The 20,277-nt window shown below is 39.4% G+C and overlaps 2 protein-coding genes across 7 annotated transcripts in view; one reads left to right on the forward strand and one right to left on the reverse strand.

Moving 5' to 3' along the window:
• Positions 1 to 17,377, reverse strand: part of UPP2 (uridine phosphorylase 2) — a 44,069-nt gene extending 26,692 nt beyond the window's left edge. For all 3 annotated transcript variants that reach the window (XM_029224761.1, XM_029224764.1, XM_029224763.1), the window contains exons 1-2: positions 17,066 to 17,377; positions 12,064 to 12,181 (exon numbers count right to left, since the gene is read on the reverse strand). In XM_029224761.1, coding sequence (XP_029080594.1) covers positions 12,064 to 12,181; positions 17,066 to 17,127 — 180 coding nt within the window. In that variant the 5' untranslated portion in view covers positions 17,128 to 17,377. The remainder of the gene's footprint in view (positions 1 to 12,063; positions 12,182 to 17,065) is intronic.
• CCDC148 (coiled-coil domain containing 148) overlaps positions 1 to 20,277 on the forward strand; it is a 408,125-nt gene that overhangs the window by 332,047 nt on the left and 55,801 nt on the right. For 3 of the 4 annotated variants that reach the window (XR_003793865.1, XR_003793868.1, XR_003793867.1), the window contains exon 14: positions 2,559 to 2,720. The gene's annotated coding sequence lies outside the window, so the exon portion shown is untranslated. The remainder of the gene's footprint in view (positions 1 to 2,558; positions 2,721 to 20,277) is intronic. The other variant, XR_003793866.1, reaches the window with a different exon arrangement.

Raw genomic sequence — 20,277 nt, forward strand, 5'->3', positions numbered from 1 at the left:
TCCTGGTGTTTTTGTCATGGTGAACATCAAGAAGCATCTTAAGTGGACATAGACAGCTTATTGCTGGGCATTAGCGGGCTATAGGCTTAATGTGTCAATTCCGATGACATGGAAATACATAACATGAGAACTATAAGTTTAGATGTGTTTTCTGATTCCACATTCCCAATCATACGTTTTTATTATAAAATATACTATGTTAATTTAAAGCTTTAAAGAAAACACATCAAGACTTTCCAACTTCTCATTCAGAAGACATTTTCATGGAACAAGCCTTATCATTGTAGACTAGAAATCTCACTACGGTATTTCTTCATTTCCAACAATTTGGTTTTATTTTTGTTTTATTCACATTTTAACATCTCTGAAATTACAATATGGATTGTAGTCAAGGGTGTCAAATCTAATAAAATATGGTAATAAAATTGTCTGGTGGTTGCTTGTGCAGTAGCCTCTTAGGGGTACATCAGTCCCAGGGATGGGAGAGGTGGATGTCAGAGAGAGGATGGACATGGCCTAAGAGCAGCGTGGATGAGCAGCCAGACTGGTGGGGACCAGGGCTCAGCAGTGGGGAGGAGGAGTGGCAGCAGATGTCCGAGACCCGAGGAAGCACAGCCCACAGACAGGTGCCAGGTGCAAAGTCATTCTGGAATCTGAGCTGAGCAGTGAGGTGCACAGAGTCTGAAGAGGCTCCAAGTCAGAGAGATAAGGCAACACAATGGTTTAAGGACTAACCTTTGAGGTTAGAGAAGCCTGGCTTTGCACCCCAACCCTGTATCTGATTAAGTAGTTTGTTCAGTGTTATACATGTAATCTCTACGTGCCTCAGATTATTACCTCCAAAATAGAAACAAACAAAAAAACCGTAGTATCCTTCAGAGGGTTTTTGTGAGGATAAGATGGGATTGAACATGATGGGGGACAAAGCCAGGCACTTTCTGAGTGGTCAACAAATGGCAACTTCCGTTTTTCATATCATAGAGCAATTTCCTGGCCCTGCTTTTGAGCTTGCTTATTTGTTTCTGTATTTTTGGAATTTAGTGCAAATGAAACTAGTTCAAATCCAGTAAGGAAAAGGCAGCTGGTAGTGCCTGACTGATGTGGGCAGCATTAGGCAGAGCTTCAGAAGGATTGCCAGTGAGGCCCCTCACAAGGATAAAGAGCATCTGCCTAAGGAAATAACTAACTGAGGTTGTAGAATTAGGTGCCCGATTCACAATTTACTGTGAGTATTGGGTGGTCTCATTACATGATGCATTTTGTTTCCATTTAGCAATAATTCCTATGCCACCCTCATTCTCGATTGTGGGATGTAATTATCCTTTTATCCAGGCCCTCTGCCTCTCTTCTACCCTCATTATTATCTTTTCTGTGTCTTCTTATGAGTTTCTCTGTTGGGGCCTAAAGTTGGTAATGAACTGCAATGAAAGTTAGCCATCAAGGCTGAGTAGCAAAGAGGATAAGACCCTGGTCTAAGGTAAGTTTTTAAATTAGCATTGATTATTTGTGAAATATTCCCCTCTGTTCGTATGGATAGTTAAGACTTGGCTCAAGATCCAAGTACAAGGAGGTCATTTTTGTTGTTGTTTCCTTTTTACAAAATACAGTAGTTTGAAAATAACCTCAGTGTGTGGTGCCAGTAAATGTAAATTACAACTATTCAGATTGACCATAAAACCAAAACAGATGTTGGAATAGCTTGTGGTTTGAATTCTTCTTTGAACTGTAGATATTGCTGTAATCAACAGGAATTTCTGAATGTTTCTGGAAACATAAAGATGACAAGTGTAGACAAAAGCGTTTTTGTTCTTGAAGACTTACTTCTAAATCAGACTTACTAAATATCACCTATTGACACAATTTTCAGTCTGGCTGCTTTGACGAGGAGTAAAATATGGCTGAAGACCACCAACCAACAATGACTTTAAGTGACACTTTCTGTGATTTATGTCCCTCCCAAAAAATTATCATTTGTCCTGGTTTTATCAAAGAAGATAGAAATGTCTTGGGAAGGAGTCTGAAGCATTACAAAACTATGTTAAGGACTTTGCCTAAAGACTGCCAGAATGAACTCACTTTCAAATATGCCTAGTGTCTTGAAAGACTTAGCTTTGCCATGTTGTATTTATCTGGTCCTACTGCAGTATATGTATTTTGTCTGTTAATAAAGGAGTATAGAGACTTAAAATACATATTACATAGTATTGTAAGATAATGCTTTTCCATGTTACTTGAAATTTCTAGGGAGAGATTGGAGCGTACCAGTTAGTGATCTTATAAAAGATATATTTGGAGGTTGAATTTGAGTAGATAACTTCTAAAGATACTCCACTATATTTTTCAAGTGATTGATTGATTCAAGTCTATATGACAAAAGACATTAGCTGTTTACCAAAACTGTTCCCCCTTCTTTCTGGGCACACTACTAAACTCAACTTCCCAGCCTCCTCTTCAGGTAGATGAGACCATATGCCTGAGTTCCAGCTACTAGAATGTGAACAGAAATGGTGTCACTTCCAGTTCTAACACATAGAAATCTCCCATTGGTGATCCTATAGATTGTCTTCTGTCTGTCTGCTGAATGGGTGCTGACACCCAGTGAAACTTTGCAAGGCACTCCTTGAAGATGACAGAGCAACAAGATAGAAGGAGCCTGGGTCCCTAATCACCAGTTGGAAGAAAGCCACTGATTGACCAGGAGCACCCACTTGGTACTCAGTGTGAGTGAGAAACAAACTTACATTGTGTTAAGCCACTGATATTTTGAAGTAGCAACTAACAAAACCTTTTAAGTACAGTAAGTAAGAAAATGAATAAAATAGGAATGGTTGTCAGAATCTTTAAGATTTAAAATTTTACACACCCAGAGTTCTCCTTTTCTTTGAAGATAGTGCTATTAATAATGATTATCATCTCTGTGAAGACAAGGCTGAGTTTTCAGGTACCGGTGGATTATGTCCTCTCTTATTAGCTAGAATTGCTACCCTGGGATTTAAGGGAGTCGAGAAATTGAACCTAGCATGTTCTTATTCAAAGATAAGAACGTAACTGGAAGGAGGCAAGTTTCTGAGAAGAGCATCTATAAATATAAGTCAGGCTTTACCTGTTGCCTCTAAAGAATAGGTTAAACAGCCAATTCTGATCATTTGGAACTACGTTACCTGCTCCCCAATCTACACCCGCCCCCTACACACTTTTGCCTCCTATCCATCAAAATGGCCCAATCAATAGAGTTGTTCTCTGGTAGAAAAAAATGGGTTCTAAACCAGAGCATGTCTTTTTATCCAAAAGAGAATCTATTGAAATGGTCCACAGCCAGGTGGATTATGAGCTTATAAGGTTGGATAGTGGTTATGATGAAGTATGAGAATAAGTGCTGATAAAAATCTAGGCAGGTAGGGGAGAGACAGATACCTAGATATGTAAATAAAAGATCACTTTCTATCTCAAAAACATCAGTCTATTTAGTTATTAATTAGATGTTCATGTTAGTTTATTAATTATGATAGATCATTTAATTAATCAGAATTATCCTTATGTAAGGGTCCTGGAAAAGTCATTGTGAAGCATGAACCTCAAACCTAACATTTGAATTCAGGTAAAGTCCAATTAATGAGTATCAAAGACAGCCTTGATCAATTTACTCTTGGAGCATAAACATCAGAAACAGCAGTAGGAAAAGATGAAAAGATGAAGCAAAAGATTGAGGGAGGCCATGAAAGAGCAAAGAGCCACTGACTGCAGAGGAGTAGGGAAATGGGCGGGTCACATCAGATCAGCCCACACCATCACACCTGTGCCCTAGGAAAGATGGGAGGGGGAGGGAGCAATGTAGCCCCTACTGTTAATGAATATCATAGACTTATTTCTTCTCCTCCCCACCCCGCCACCCTTCCTTCCTTCTCCTCCTCCTCCTTCTTTGTCTAGCTAACCGCCTCCTCCTATTCCTCCCCTTTCTTCAATGCCCCCTGTCAATTAATGGACTATTCTCAGTTATGATGACTCAAAAAGCCCAGCTAGTGCAGTGGGCAAGAACCCTGGAAATTGGACTTAGAAGAATTTTGTCCAAGTCCTAGCTCTGCCACTATATGGTGTGATTTGTTAACCACCTTTGACCACTCTGAATTCAATTTCCTTGTTTTATGGAGGAAATGAATATCTGCTACACCCACCTAAAAGAGGGAGTGTGAAGATTTGAGGTAGTGGGTCTGAGAGCTTTTATTTTTGTTCTTGTAATTGCTAAAGGAGTGACTAAAAGTCAGATGAAAACTGCACAATTCTCTAGCGGTGGGACTGTGATTAGGTGTAGGCCTTTTAGAAAACAAAAAAAAATTTTTAAGTTCATTCCCTTTGACCATTTCTGTAAATCTTAATAGACTTAAATGTAAAAAAAATTATAGGTACAAAAATATCCATTTGAGTGTGTTTATGATAGAAAATACTTCAACATTAAAGTCAATAGTAGACTATGTAATGTATGGCAGAGGCACTTGGCATCCATAAACTATGTGTTTCAAAGAGAACATTATAATATGGGGAAATGTTAATGACATAAAGTTAAGTGAAAAACACAGACTGTAAAGTTATGTAATTCCAACTATTTAAAAATCTATTTGTTAAAAAGAACTGAAAGAAAAGAAAATAGGTTGACGGCATCATTGTTTAGCTGGTAGGGGTTTTTTTAGACGTGTTTTTAAAAATCATTGTTCTAGATTGGTTCAAGATGACAGAGTAGAAGGACATGCACTCACTCCCTCTTGCAAGAGCACTGGAATCACAACTAACTGCTGATCAATCATTGACAGGAAGACACTGGAACTCACCAAAAGAGATACCCCACACCCAGAGACAAAGGAGAAGCCTCAGTGAGATGGCAGTAGGGGTGCAATCACAATAAAATCAAATCCCATAACCACTAGGTGGGTGACTCACAAACTAGAGAACAATTATACCACAGAAGTCCACTCACTGGAGTGAAGGTTCTAAGCCCCACATCAGGCTTCCCAACCTGGGGGTCCAGCAATGGGAGGAGGAATTCCCAGAGAATCAGACTTTGAAGGCTAGTGGGATTTGACTGTAGGACTTTGACAGGACTGGGGGAAACAGAGACTCCACTCTTAGAGGGTACACACAAAGTAGTGTGCACATCAAGACCCAGAGGGAAGGAACAGTGACCCCATAGGAGACTGAACCAGACCTACCTGCTAGTGTAGAGGGTCTCCTGCAGAGGTGGGGGGTGGCTCTGGCTCACTGTGGGGACAAGGACACTGGAAGCAGAAGTTCTGGGAAGTACTTCTTGGCATGAGCCCTCCCGGAGTCCACCATTAGCCCCACCAAACAGCCTATAGCCTCCAGTGCTGGGCTGCTTCAGGCCAAACAACCAACAGGGAGGGAACTCAGCCCCACCCATCAGCAGACAAGCAGATTAAAGTTGTACTGAACACTGCCCACCAGAGCAACACCCAGCTCTGCCCACCACCAGTGCTTCCCATCAGGAAGCTTGCACAGGCCTCTTAGATAGCCTCATCCACCAGAGGACAGACAGCAGAAGGAAGAAGAAATACAATCCTGCAGCCTGTGGAAAGAAAACCACATTCACAGAATGATAGACAAAATGAAAAGGCAGAGGACTATGTATCAGATGAAGGAAAATGATAAAACCCCAGAAAAACAACTAAATGAAGTGGAGATAGGCAACCTTCCAGAAAAAGAATTCAGAATAATGATAGTGAAGATGATCCAGGACCTTGGAAAAAGAATGGAGGCAAAGATCGAGAAGATGCAAGAAATGTTTAACAAAGACCTAGAAGAATTAAAGAACAAACAAACAGAGATGAAAAATACAATAACTTAAATGAAAAATACACTAGAAGGAATCAATAGCAGAATAACTGAGAAGTGACCTGGAAGACAGAGTGGTGGAATTCACTGCTGCAGAACAGAATAAAGAAAAAAGAATGAAAAGAAATGAAGACAGCCTAAGAGACCTCTGGGACAACATTAAACACACCAACATTCACATTATAGGGGTCCCAGAAGGAGAAGAGAGAGAGAAGGGACCCAAGAAACTGTTTGAAGAGATTATAGTCGAAAACTTCCCTACCATGGGAAAGGAAATAGCCACCCAAGTCCAGGAAGTGCAGAGAGTCCCAGGCAGGATAAACCCAAGGATAAACATGCCAAGACACATAGTAATCAAATTGACAAAAATTAAAGACAAAGAAAAATTATTAAAAGCAACAAGGGGAAAATGACAAATAACATATAAAGGAACTCCCATAAGATTAACAGCTGATTTCTCAGCAGAAATTCTACAAGCCAGAAGGGAGTGGCATGATATATTTAAAGTGATGAAAGGAGAGAACCTACAACCAAGATTAGTCTACCCAGCAAGGATCTCATTCAGATTTGACGGAGAAATCAAAAGCTTTACAGACAAGCAAAAGCTAAGAGAATTCAGCACCACTGAACCAGCTCTACAACAAATGCTAAAGGAACTTCTCTAAGTGGGAAACACAAGAGAAGAAAAGGACCTACAAAAACAAACCCAAAACAATTAATAAAATGGTAATAGGAACATACATATCGATAATGAACTTAAATGTCACTGGATTAAATGCTCCAACCAAAAGACACAGGCTCGCTGAATGGGTACAAAAACAAGACCCATATATATGCTGTCTACAGACAACCACTTCAGACCTAAGGACACATACAGACTGAAAGTGAGGGGATGGAAAAAGATATTCCATGCAAATGGAAATCAAAAGAAAGCTGGGGCTTCCCTGGTGGCGCAGTGGTTGAGAGTCCGCCTGACGATGCAGGGGATGCAGGTTCGTGCCCCAGTCTGGGAGGATCCCACGTGCCGCGGAGCGGCTAGGCCCGTGAGCCATGGCTGCTGGGCCTGCGTGTCCGGAGCCTGTGCTCTGCAACAGGAGAGACCACAACAGTGAGAGGCCTGCGTACCGCAAAAAAAAAAAAAAAAAGAAAACTGGAGTAGCAATACTCATATCAGATAAAGTAGACTTTAAAATAAAGAATGTTGCAAGAGACAAGGGAGGACACTACATAATGATCAAGGGATCAATCCAAGAAGAAGATATAACATTTATAAATATATATGCACCCAACATAGGAGCACCTCAATACATAAGGCAAATGCTAACAGCTGTAAAAGAGGAAATCAACAGTAACACAATAATAGTGGGGCACTTTAGCACCTCACTTACACCAATGGACATATCATGCAGACAGAAAGTTAATAAGCATGGACTTGAGGACACGGGGAGGGGGAAGGGTAAGCTGGGACGAAGTGAGAGAGGGGCATTGACATATATACACTACCAAATGTAAAATAGATAGCTAGTGGGAAGCAGCCACATAGCACAGGAGATCAGCTCAGTGCTTTGTGACCCCCTAGAGGGGTGGGATAGGGAGGGTGGGAGGGAGACGCAAGAGGGAGAGGATATGGGGATATATGTGTACGTATAGCTGATTCACTTTGTTATACAGCAGAAACTAACACAACATTGTGAGGCAATTATACTCCAATAAAGATGTTAAAAAAAAAAGAAAAGAAGGAAACAGAGGCTTTAAAAGACACAAAAGACCAGATTGATTTAATTGATAATTATCAGACATTCCATCCCAAAAGAGCAGATTACACTTTCTTCTCAAGTGCACAGGTAACATTCTCCAGGATAGATCACATCTTGGGTCACAAATCAAGCCTCGGGAAATTTAAGAAAACTGAAATAATATCAAGCATCTTTTCCGACCACAACACTATGAGATTAGAAATAAATTACAGGGAAAGAAACGTAAAAAACACAAGCACATGGAAGCTAAACAATATGTTACTAAATAACCAAGAGATCACTGAAGAAATCAAAGAGGAAATCAAAAAATACCTAGAGACAAGTGACAGTGCAAACACGGCGACCCAAAACCTATGGGGTGCAGCAAAAGCAGTCCTAAGAGAGAAGTTTATGGCAATACAATCCTACCTCAAGAAACAAGAAAAATCGCAAATAAATAATCTAACCTAACATCTAAAGGAACTAGAGAAAGAAGAACAAACAAAACCCAAAGTTAGTAGATGGAAAGAAATCATAAAGGTCAAAGCAGAAATAAATGAAATAGAAACAAAGAAAACAATAGCAAAGATCAATAAAACTAAAAGCTGGTTCTTTGAGAAGATAAACAAAATTGATAAACCTTTAGCTAGACTCATCAAGAAAAATAGGAAGACTTAAATCAATAAAGTTAGCAATGAAAAAGAAGTTACAATGGACACCGCAGAAATACAAAGCATCATAAGGGACTACTACAAGCAACTCTATGCCAATAAAATGGACAACCTGGAAGAAATGGACAAATTCTTAGGAAGGTATAACCTTCCAAGACTGAACCAGGAAGAAACAGAAAATATGAACAAACCAATCACAAGTAATCAAATTGAAACTGTGATGAAAAATCTTCCAACAAACAAAAGTCCAGGACCAGATGACTTCACAGGTGAATTCTATCAAACATTTAGAAAAGAGCTAACACCCATCTTTCTCAAACTCTTCCAAAAAATTGCAGAGGAAGGAACACTCCCAAACTCATTCTACGAGGCCACCATCACCCTGATTCCAAAACCAGACAAAGATACTACAAAAAAAGAAAGTTACAGACCAATATCACTGATGAATATAGATGCAAAAATCCTCAACAAAATGCTAGCAAACGGAATCCAACAACACACTAAAAGGATCATGCAGCATGATCAAGTGGGATTTATACCAGGGATGCAAGGATTCTTCAATATACAAAAAATCAATCAGTGTGATACACCATATTAACAAATTGAAGAATTAAAAACCATATGATCATCTCAGTAGATGCAGAAAAAGCTTTTGACAACATTCAACACCCATTTATGGTAAAAACTCTCCAGAAAGTGGGCATAGAGGGAACCTACCTCAACACAATAAAGGCCATATACGACAAACCCACAGGAAACATCATTCTCAATGGTGAAAAGCTGAAAGCATTTCCTCTACGATCAGGAACAAGACAAGGATGTCCACTCTTGCCACTGTTATTCAGCATAGGTTTGGAAGTCCTAGCCATGGCAATCAGAGAAGAAAAAGAAATAAAAGGAATACAAATTGGAAAAGAAGTAAAACTGTCACTGTTTGCAGACGACATGATACTGTACATAGATAATCCTAAGGATGCCACCAGAAAACTACTAGAGGTAATCGATGAACCTGGTAAAGTTGCAGGATACAAAATTAATGCACAGAGGGACTTCCCTGTTGGTGTAGTGGTTAAGAATCTGCCTGCCAATGCAGGGGACATGGGTTCAAGCCCTGGTCCAGGAAGAGCCCACATGCCGTGGAGCAATTAAGCCCGTGTACCACAAATACTGAGCATGCGCTCTAGAGCCTGCAAGCCACAACTACTGAACCTGCATGCCACAACTAGTGAAGCCCACGTGCCTCGAGCCCGTGCTCTGCAACAAGAGAAGCCACCACAATGAGAAGCCCACCCCCCCTGCAGCAAAGAGTAGCCCCCACTCACCACAGCTAGAGAAACCCCATGCAAAGCAACGAAGACCAAATAAATAAATAAATAAATAAAAATGAATGCACAGAAATCTCTTGCACTCCTATACACTAACAACGAAAGATCAGACAGAGAAATTAAGGAAACAATCCCATTCACCATTGCAACAAAAAGAATAAAATACCTAGGGAAACAAAAGACCTGTATGCAGGAAACTATAAGACACTAATGAAAGAAATTAAAGATGATACAAACAGATAGAGAGATATACCATGTTCTTGGATTGGAAGAATCAATATTGTGAAAATGACTCTACTACCAAAAGCAATCTACAGATTCAGTGCAATCCCTATCAAATTACCAGTGGCATTTTTTACAGAACTAGAACAAAAAATCTTAAAATCTATGTGGAGACACAAAGACCCCAATAGCCAAAGTAATCTTGAGGGAAAAAAACGGAGCTGGAGGAATCAGACTCCCTGATTTCAGACTATACTACAAAGCTTCAGTAATCAAGACAATATGGTACTGGCACAAAAACAGAAATATAGATCAATGGAATAGGATAGAAAGCCCAGAGATAAACCCACGCACCTATGGTCAACTAATCAATGACAAAGGAGGCAAGGATATACAATGGAGAAAAGACAGTCTCTTCAATAAGTGGTGCTGGGAAAACTGGACAGCTTCATGTAAAAGAATGAAATTAGAACACTCTCTAACACCATACACAAAAATAAACTCGAAATGAATTAAAGACCTAAATGTAAGACTGGACACTATAAAACTCTTAGAGGAAAACATAGGAAGAACACTCTTTGACATAAATCACAGCAAGATCTTTTTTGATCCACCTCCTAGAGTAATGGAAATAAAAACAAAAATAAACAAATGGGACGTAATGAAACTTAAAAGCTTTTGCACAGCAAAGGAAACCATAAACAAGATGAAAGACAATCCTCAGAATGGTAGAAAATATTTGCCGACAAATCAATGGACAAAGGATTAATCTCCAAAATATATAAACAGCTCATGCAGCTCAATATTAAAAAAAACAAACAACCTAATCCACAAATGGGCAGAAGACCTAAAGAGACATTTCTCCAAAGAAGACATACAGATGGCCAAGAGGCACATGAAAATCTGCTCAACATCACTAATTATTAGAGAAATGCAAATCAAAACTACAATGAGGTATCAGCTCACACTAGTTAGAATGGGCATCATCAGAAAATCTACAAACAGCAAATACTGGAGAGGGTGTGGAGAGAAGGGAATCCTCTTGCCCTGTTGGTGGGAATGTAAATTGATACAGCCACTATGGAGAACAGTGTGGAGGTTCCTTAAAAAACTAAAAACTAGAATTACCATATGACCTAGCAATCCCACTACTGGGCATATATCCAGAGAAAGCCATAATTCAAAAAGACACATGCACCCCAATGTTCATTGCAGCACTATTTACAATAGTCACGTCATGGAAGCAACCTAAATGCCCATTGACAGACGAATGGATAAAGAAGATGTGGTACATATGTACAATGGAATGTTACTCAGCCATAAAAAGGAACAAAATTGGGTCATTTGTAGAGACATGGATGGATCTAGAGACTGTCATACAGAGTGAAGTAAGTCAGAAAGAGAAAAACAAATATCGTATATTAACACATATATGTGGAATCTAGAAAAATGGTACAGATGAACCAGTTTGCAAGGCAGAAATAGAGACACAGATGTAGAGAACAAACGTATGGACACCAAGGGGGGACAGCTGGGGTCAGGGGGGGAGTGGTGGTGGTGGGATGAATTGGGAGATTGAGATTGACATATATACACTAATATATATAAAATAGGTAACTAATAAGAACCTGCTGTATTAAATTTAATTTAAAAAATAAAAATCTTTGTTCTTATTTATATTTTCCCAATTTTAAATAATGAACATGAGTCATTTTTATAATTAACATATATATTAAGATAAATAATACTGACATAAAATTTTCCTAGTAGCATTCCAGAAACAATTATTTCATAATATTTTTTATGAAATAACAAAAATCTTAATAATATGAAATATTGAATAATGGTTGTTTTCAAAAAGTGGTATAAGATAGTATTTTTAGTTTTGTTATTTCATGATTTGATAAAATGAGAATTAGTGAGGTTCATCTATAATTGAAAATGTTAAATAGTGAACTGAATCGTAATGAATTCTGAACACCCAGCAGTATTGTCAGTAAAATTGTATTTATCTTTAGGGACCAGAAGAGTCAAATAACCATGTTTGCATTAGATTTAGTTTGGGAACCTTTATATCTTATTAAGGTGGAAATGACTGTTCATGATGTACACATTCTAAATTGTTTCAGAGAACGAGCACAGCTTTTGTTCCTATTGGGACCTCTGACATTTCTCTAGCCAAAGGTGTAAAGTTTATGTTAGGAAAATAAGGAGAAATATCACCAGAGGAAACTCAATTGTTTTTCCTAAAGTTAGAAATACTTTTACCTTTACATCCCCAAACATTTCTGGTAGGTTGTGTGTTTTTGTTCCTAAATCCAAGTGATAGAGAACATCTTCATCCATAGAGTCCAGGTAAGGATTTTTAACATGAACAAAACCTTTTCTGAAAAACATAATACAAAAAGGTGTAAAGGAATTTGGAGGGATACCACACAAAAGGGAAATATCAGTCTACACCTATGATAACCACTAGCCCAAATATTGGACAAAAACCTTCATTTAGGATTAATTGATTTGTAAGGAAGCAATGTGGTATAATAATGAATAAAAATGGCTAATATTTGTTGTGCACTTACTATGTACCAGGCATAGCATTAAGCATGAAAATTTTACAATGTCATGAAAACTGCATATAATAAACACATTACCTCATTTAATCCCATGACCATTCTATTAGGTAAGTAATACTAATAATTCATAAGAAGCCAAGGCTTACAGAAGTTGAGAAACTTGTGCAAGATTATACAACCAGTAGATTACAGAACAGTCATTTCTACCCAATTCTGTCCAGCCCTGGTGGCTATTTTCTTTCTTCGAAAGAGAGGCTGTGTAACATAAGCTACGGGGCTCTGGAATCAGACTGCCTGGATTCCCCTGCCAGTTCAACCATATATATACTAATTGTGCAACCTTGGGTATATTATTTTATCTTTGTTGTTTGGCTTCCTCATCTGTAAGATTGGTATAGTGAAAATAATAACTGCTTTGCAAGATTGCCTAAGGCCTGAATGAGATAATGTTTGTAACACAGCTGATGTACAGTGAACATAGAATAACTAACTCTCATTCTCATACTTCCCAACATTGGAGGACCTGACAGGTACTAGCTTTAGAAAGACTGACATGAAAAAGTAGGGTGTGGCAAAGAATGCAATGTGTTCATCAAACCCCAATTCTTTTTCCTCCTGGGCACATTGCTAGACCACATTCCCAGCTTCTCTTGCAGTAAAGTGAGGTCATATGACTGAGTTCTGGCCATTGGAATGTGGGTGGAAGTGATGTGTCTACTTCTAGGCCTGGCTCCCAAAAAACTAGTATCTCCCTCAAATTTGTTTCTCTTCCTCTCTCTCTCAATGGATGTGCAGAGTAGACACCAGTCCTTTACTCCATCAGCCTGTTTTGGATTGATCAAGAAGCCACTGACATTTTAAGCAGCATTAGCCTGCTGACCAATAAGAGGTTCTTTGTTAACATACTATGAAATGATCTTTTTTCATTAGAAGATCTAAATGAGAAGTAAGTGAAGCAGGATGATGGGGTCAAAACAGAAAGCTGAGTAGGATCCTGGGGAGACTAAATGTAGGTATAATAGAAAAAGGAAGAATAAACAGGCAGAGTTCTAAAGCAACAGGATTTAGAGCTTATAAAAAAGAAATGCTCAAGAAAAAGCATGAAGGAAAAGAAGTGAGACTAAAGAGCTTGGAGAAAGGGGAAGTGATCAAGTCAAAGACCTAATTTTAGTAATCATGCAAAACCATAAGAGTACAAAATTATTGTAATAAGGAAAGTAAGACTTAAAAACAGAAGGTAAGGTAAGAAAGAGGACACTTCAAAGTAGAAACTCTATTTTCCAGCAGCCTCCTTCCACCAGATGCCCAGAAGAGAATGTGGAGATATTACTAAGAAGCCAATGGAAAGACAAGCTTACCAGAAAGAAAGGACTACAACTAGAAGGCCTTAAAGCCATTCTTTTTTAAAAAAATTCATTTTGTTGTAGTATAGTTGATTTACAATGTTGTGTTAATTTCTGCTGTACAGCAAGGTAATTCATTTATACATATACATACATTCTTTTTCATATTCTTTTCCATTATGGTTTATCCCGGGATCCTGAATATAGTTCCCTGTGCTGTACAGTAGGACCTTGTTGTTTATCCATTCTATATATACTAGTTTGCATCTGCTAATCCCAAACTCATAATCCATCCCTCCCCCGTCCCCTCTCCCCATTGGCAACCACAAATCTGTTCTTTATGTCTGTGAGTCTGTTTCTGTTTTGTAGATAAGTTCATTTGTGTCATATTTTAGATTCCACATATAAGTGGTATCATATGGTATTTGTCTTAAAGCCATTCTTGATGTCAGCCCATCACTCCATTACCCAGTGCAGTTCAGTGGTTATCCGTTCGCTCCCACTCATCTTGGATGTGACATCCCAGCACCACCCTGGCCATATCAGCCATTCTGGTGATGCCGTGGCTGCCAGCCTTCCTGCCCTTTCCCCTACTGCATGAACACTGCCTCACACCACAGTGGATCCAGCCATCTTTACCAAGAACCATCTGGAACTTCTCTGCTCTACGGTCCTCCCATTTCCCTCCAAATACCTTAAAACATCTTAACAAAAACCTTGTATGTTTCTGTATCTCCAGTGGTCCTCAACCTGACTGTGCATTAAGATCACCAGGGGGTTTTGAAGAAAACACTGTTGCTCAGGCCCCAATTAATTTAGACTCTGAAATTATTTTTTAAATCTTCCTGGATGATCTGATGTGCAGCCAAAGTTAAGAACCCCTGCTTTAGGCCTTTGTTCCTGAAACATCCTTCTCCTTGCCCTCAGTTTTTCACCTATTAGTATCCTACTCATTCTTCAAGGTCAAATTCAAATATCACCTCCTCTGTGAAGGCTTTTCCAAGTATCTTTCCTCTCTGGTCAGTATGAATTCCCCCCCACTGTGCTCCTAAAGCATTTATTTGGCATTTCATATGTTAATTTTCTGCCTTCCCAGAAAGATTTTGAATTCCCTCATGCAAGCTGTCTCATGTATCTTTTTAAATTCCTAAATATTTAAAAATTTTATTTGTTAAATTAACTGTTCAGGAAGTAGAACAGGAATACTATTAATTTCAAAAACATTTAGGACAACAGATTCTTAATTAGTTAGTGGATCATAGCTGGTTTCAAAAAGAAAGCATTCCATGATGCACTTTCCTACATCAGAAAAAGCATCAAAGCCTCAAAGCAGAAGGACACCTTCTTTCTTCTCTTGCTGAGGGGCAAGAAGATATTTACCCACTGTCCCTTGCTAGACAAAGTGTGGTCAATGAACCAGGAGCGTCAGCAGCATCTCCTGGACAGCTTGTTAGAAATGCAAAATCTCAGTCCCTACCCTAGACATACTGAATTACAATCTGAATTTTGACTAACTCTTACGTGATTCCCATGCACATTAAAGTTTGAGAAACACTGCCATACACTTTATCTTCCAGTTTCTATTATGCTTTCAGTTTTACTCTCCCAAAACTGCTTTCACTATCTGGAGAGTTTTCCTTTGGATTCCCAGCTGAATCTATGAATCAACACTCTATGAAAGAGTGTCATTCATCTACTCCAGTGAGTCAAACTCTTAACTACATATCAGAGTCACCCGTGGTGCTTAGTACTGATACCTGGGCCCAACTCCTAGAAATTCTGATTCAGTTGGTCGAGGAGTTCTGGGACTTTGTATTTTTTAAATCACTGATCTACCCCACCTCTCCTATCTTCAAGAAGAAATTCTCAGACTGGGATAACCATTCATTATATTCTCTTGTGTTAATTATAATACTCCTCTTAATTCATTCTTTAGTTTTCTTTGATGTCTGTCCCAATGTCTAATGATCTCTTGGTCCAAAAATTGGGGCAGGGAGACATCTATAGAAGATTTTTATTCCATTAGGCTCATCAAGAAGCACTTCTAAGATGACCACTCTATCAGTGGCCAAAGGAAGGACCAATTTGGGGTATCATGCCAAATTTAACCCAGTATGAATCAGACAATTGCAATACTTCAATCTTTCCAAGATACATAATTTTTATTAAATAGACTTGCATTTACTGTTTTCTCCTCTATCTTGTTTTTCAGTTTTTCCCAAAAACATAAGCCAAAGATGCAGTTGGGAATAAAGTCTTTTAGCAAACTATGACATGCTACATAGCATGGTCAGTATTAAATATTGGTAACCAAAGTAAAGTGCTGGGTGAGCAGTCTTTCCATTTTACCATTACCTTCATTTTCATAATGTTTCCCTTTCCCTCTCCTTGGCTTCCCTGAAGAAATGAACACAGTGGGAGGCTACCTCTGTTTGGAATGGGTACGTGGAGCATTTTGTGAAATGCTGTCCTGATGGAGCCTTTAAGCCAGACATTTAGAAGGAACTTACAAAAATTCCTTAAGCCTCATGAAGATTAATGCTCTATTATGTTCTGTGAACCTGGGGCAGGAATTGGAGCTAAATTTGCAGACAGCTTTGGCAGATTTATGTCTACCCCTGAGATGAATAACCTACACGGTATTTTAGAAGTGCATTCTATGTAAAGTCCACCACAAAGCACGTGAAATCACTTCATAATAAGCTGCAACACAGTTACATCTCCCTTAGACACTGGGAGGCCCCTTTAATTATTTCTCAGATACAGCCCACGGTCCTGGGATTAAAGACTGAACTCCAGGCTGAATTCCAGGCTGAACTGTGAATTCGTTCATTCATGCATGTTTTGTGTGACTTGTTTTGCCCCACTTTCTTTTTTCTTTAATTGAGATGTGATTGACATATTGCCCCACTTTTTTTTTTTTTTTGCGGTACGCAGGCCTCTCACTGTTGTGGCCTCTCCCGTTGCGGAGCACAGGCTCCGGACGCGTAGGCTCAGCGGCCATGGCTCACGGGCCCAGCCGCTCCGCGGCATGTGGGATCTTCTCGGACGGGGGCATGAACCCGTGTCCCCTGCATCGGCAGGCGGACTCTCAACCACTGCGCCACCAGGGGAGCCCTGCCTCACTTTCTTAGATGAGCTAACCCCTTCCAAGAACTGAGAACTGAAAATGCCATTGAGAAGAAAATTGGCATTGTTTTTATTTCGTTTCGTATTCTGAACTGTGTTCCAACTATATGATCTCTAAACTTAAGAAACTTACATAACTGTAGAAATCCATCTTCTGAATATTTAATATAAAATCCAAAGAACCTCCCATCTCATCAAAACCAATAAAAGATCAAAATTACTCACCCAACATATGTATTCCTCTCAGATCTCATGGATGTATTGGAAGCAGGAAAACTCGAAGTCATACTTTGTATTATGAGGATAGTCACTCTTAAGTTGATATCAGGAAAGAAAAATATTGTGATTTACTATTAAATTATAGATCAAATTATGGTAGAATGACAATTTAGAATGCCACTCTCCCTTAAAACTTGTTTTCTTCCGAAATTGCTAATGGAACTTTTCCCTTAGCATTCTAAACTCCCTCATTAATTCAAAAATATTCTCCCTGACATGGCCTTTTAAACTACAGCCCAGCTCTCAGAGCAACACTTCCCCAAGAAGATAGGTTCCCTTTGAAGGTGTGGCATCCTACCTCTTTAATAGGATAGGTTGGTTAGCTTGTTAACTGTTGACCAACACACCTTTCCCTTACATCTGGCCTTGGTCCAGCATGGGTCTGGGGTAACACAAAGACTTATTTACTTTTAGACAACTGTATATGGTTGCAAGTCCTCCATTGATTTCCGTAACAAATCCACCAGGTTGTCTCAGAATGTGTCCAGTACACGTGAGAACTTTCAGTTCCCAAACATTTCATTTTCTCACCTCATCCTACCTCTCATCAACTTGTTTTCATTCTTTGTGATCACAAGTGAGAAAAACAAAGTCAGGACCTCAGAACACTCCTTCATCTGAACTTTGCCCATTCAAATTCACACAGAAGTTCTGATAATTAAACAAAGCCTGTTTCCCAGGACCTCTTTATTTAGCTAAACCTGAGGCTGCCTGTAAAATCCAATGAAGCAGCTGTCCGAAGTCAACACAGGTAGAATAACAAAATACAGACTAGTATTTTCAGAAAACAGGGTACCTCTGTTAAGAAATCCATGAATTTACTATGTTTGCTGCTGCTTCTCACTTTATACTTCTGGGGACAGAAAATCTAAAAGACTTTAGAGGAACTTTATCCTGTTTCCCTTTTGGCTCAGCTCTGATGGCAATCAGCTGAAGTTCTATGATGGTGAGAGCATTAGGAATATTAGTCTCATGACTTTCAAGCACATCAGAGCTTAAAATGTCCATAAATGCCCAAACAGCAGCAGATACAAGGCATTTCATAACGTGCATGGATTTCTCTGTAAGAATGTGTGTAACAGTGAAGAATCAAATGCCCACATCTTACTAGGGAGCTCCATCTTAAGAAATACTCCTCTTCCTGGTGATAGTCGTTGTAGACAGACCCCTCGAATTCCATGCTGGCCTCCTTTGGTCCATCTTGGTCAGCTAGCAAAGTTTACAGATTGAGAAGGAAAGAGAATAAGTAGGGAACCAGTGTAGCAGCCTAAATCTTGCTACTGCCACCACCAAATGGACATTTGTCACTTTGCCCTAGGCATCCAAAAATCGCCAAGGAAACTGATCTTGGTGAAGGTAATGACAACTTTGAGGCAAAATAAGCCTGCACATGTGTGTTGCTTGTAACTTGGGATGGTAGTTCCTGTTTGTAGTTTATAATAATACATATTTTCTCTGACCTCATGACCCACCTCAGAGCGGTGTACCTGCTGCTCTTTCCCAACGCCCACTGAGAGTTTTCAGACTCAGCATGCCCACTTACCACTGCTGGGGCCTTCCCACTTGTTTTTGGTATTCCATGCTCTATCTCTCAATTTATTGTTGGGTATAATGAGGACGAACCCCACCCAATTCCAGTCTGGCATTTACCTCTGGCTCTGACAGGTGAAAATATTAGCTAATTAGATAAGTGCTAGATGATTAATTACTCCAGCAAATTAATTAGACTAATTAACGTGTTGGTTTCCAATACAAATTCTGTCAGCCAATGATCTTTTTTTTTTAATTGAAGTATAGTTGATTTACAATGTTGTGTTAGTTTCTGGTGTACAGTAAAGCGATTCAGTTACACATATATATGTATATATTTATATTCTTTCTCATATTCTCTTGGGTTATGGTTTCTTACAAGGTTCCTTGTGCTGTACAGTAGGACTTTGTTGTCTATCTATCTATTTTATATACAGTAGTTTGTATCCGCTAATCCCAAACTCCTAATTTATCCTTTCCCACCCGCTTTCTGCTGGGATAACCGTAAGTTTGTTTTCTGTGTCTGTCAGCCAATGATCTTCATCACTGACAGTGCCAGGTAATGCCAGCAAAGATTTATGGACCCCATATAACAGCTCCCCGGGACATTATGTAAGTGGTCATCATCTGGGTGAAATGCAGAATAGTCTTGTACAATCTATGAAAGCAGAGTATTAATTCATGTTTTCTGAGTAGTCTTCTTTTTCCTAGTTTTCAGTCTTTTTAAGACTCAATCCTACTCTTATGATAGATTGTTCCTCGATAATTTTTTTTAATTATCCATATTGCAAAAGGCTAGTCACCTGAACAGAATGGGAAAAGTTTTCATTTTTAGAAAGCATGCACAAGGCAAACTCACGCCATCACTGGGCGTTTTGTGAACAAAGGCCACGTGCCAGGAAGAGCCCATGACTCAGCAGCACAGCTTTGAGATTAGCAGAGGCTGTATCAATTCCACCAGATCCATGCCCCACAGTGTCTGGCCTGGGGCAAAACATTTCACTTCCCACTGTCCTCCTCCATTGTGCCAGCAATTTCTTATTCTCGCTCTCATGAAAATTTTCTCTCTGCTTTAATCTTGCCCCTGAACCTCTAATGTTGGAGAAGAGAAATCAGAGTCCTGGCGTGCAACTGGGTAGCATTTGGCTGTCTCCCCAGTTGACACATTTTCTGCTGAATCTGTGCTGTTTACTCATGTAGACTTAGGACCATACCCTCCCCCTAAAACAGTGCTCCTATCACGCTGGGGAGGGACATAACTAGGAATTTGGGGCTCTTAGAACCTTGCTGTAAAGCCTGGGTATCTACCGAGTATCAGACACTGAGCCAAATTCTTTTTTTCTTTTTTTTAATAGATTATTTATTCATTTATTTATTTTTGGCTGTGTCAGGTCTTTGTTGCTGCGAGCGGGGACTACTCTTTGTTGCAGTGTGTGGGCTTCTCATTGCGGTGGCTTCTTGTTGCGGAGCACGGGCTCTAGCCGCGCAGGCTTCAGTAGTTGTGGCTCGCAGGCTCTAGAGCTCAGCCTCAGTAGTTGTGGTGCAGGGACTTAGTTGCTCCGCGGCATGTGGGATCTTCCCAGACCAGGGCTCTAACCCATGTCCCCTGCATTGGCAGGCAGATTCTT

The sequence above is a fragment of the Monodon monoceros genome, unplaced genomic scaffold (assembly GCF_005190385.1).
Source record: "Monodon monoceros isolate NGI ecotype Baffin Bay Population unplaced genomic scaffold, NGI_Narwhal_1 Super_Scaffold_16, whole genome shotgun sequence".
NCBI lineage: Eukaryota > Metazoa > Chordata > Mammalia > Artiodactyla > Monodontidae > Monodon > Monodon monoceros.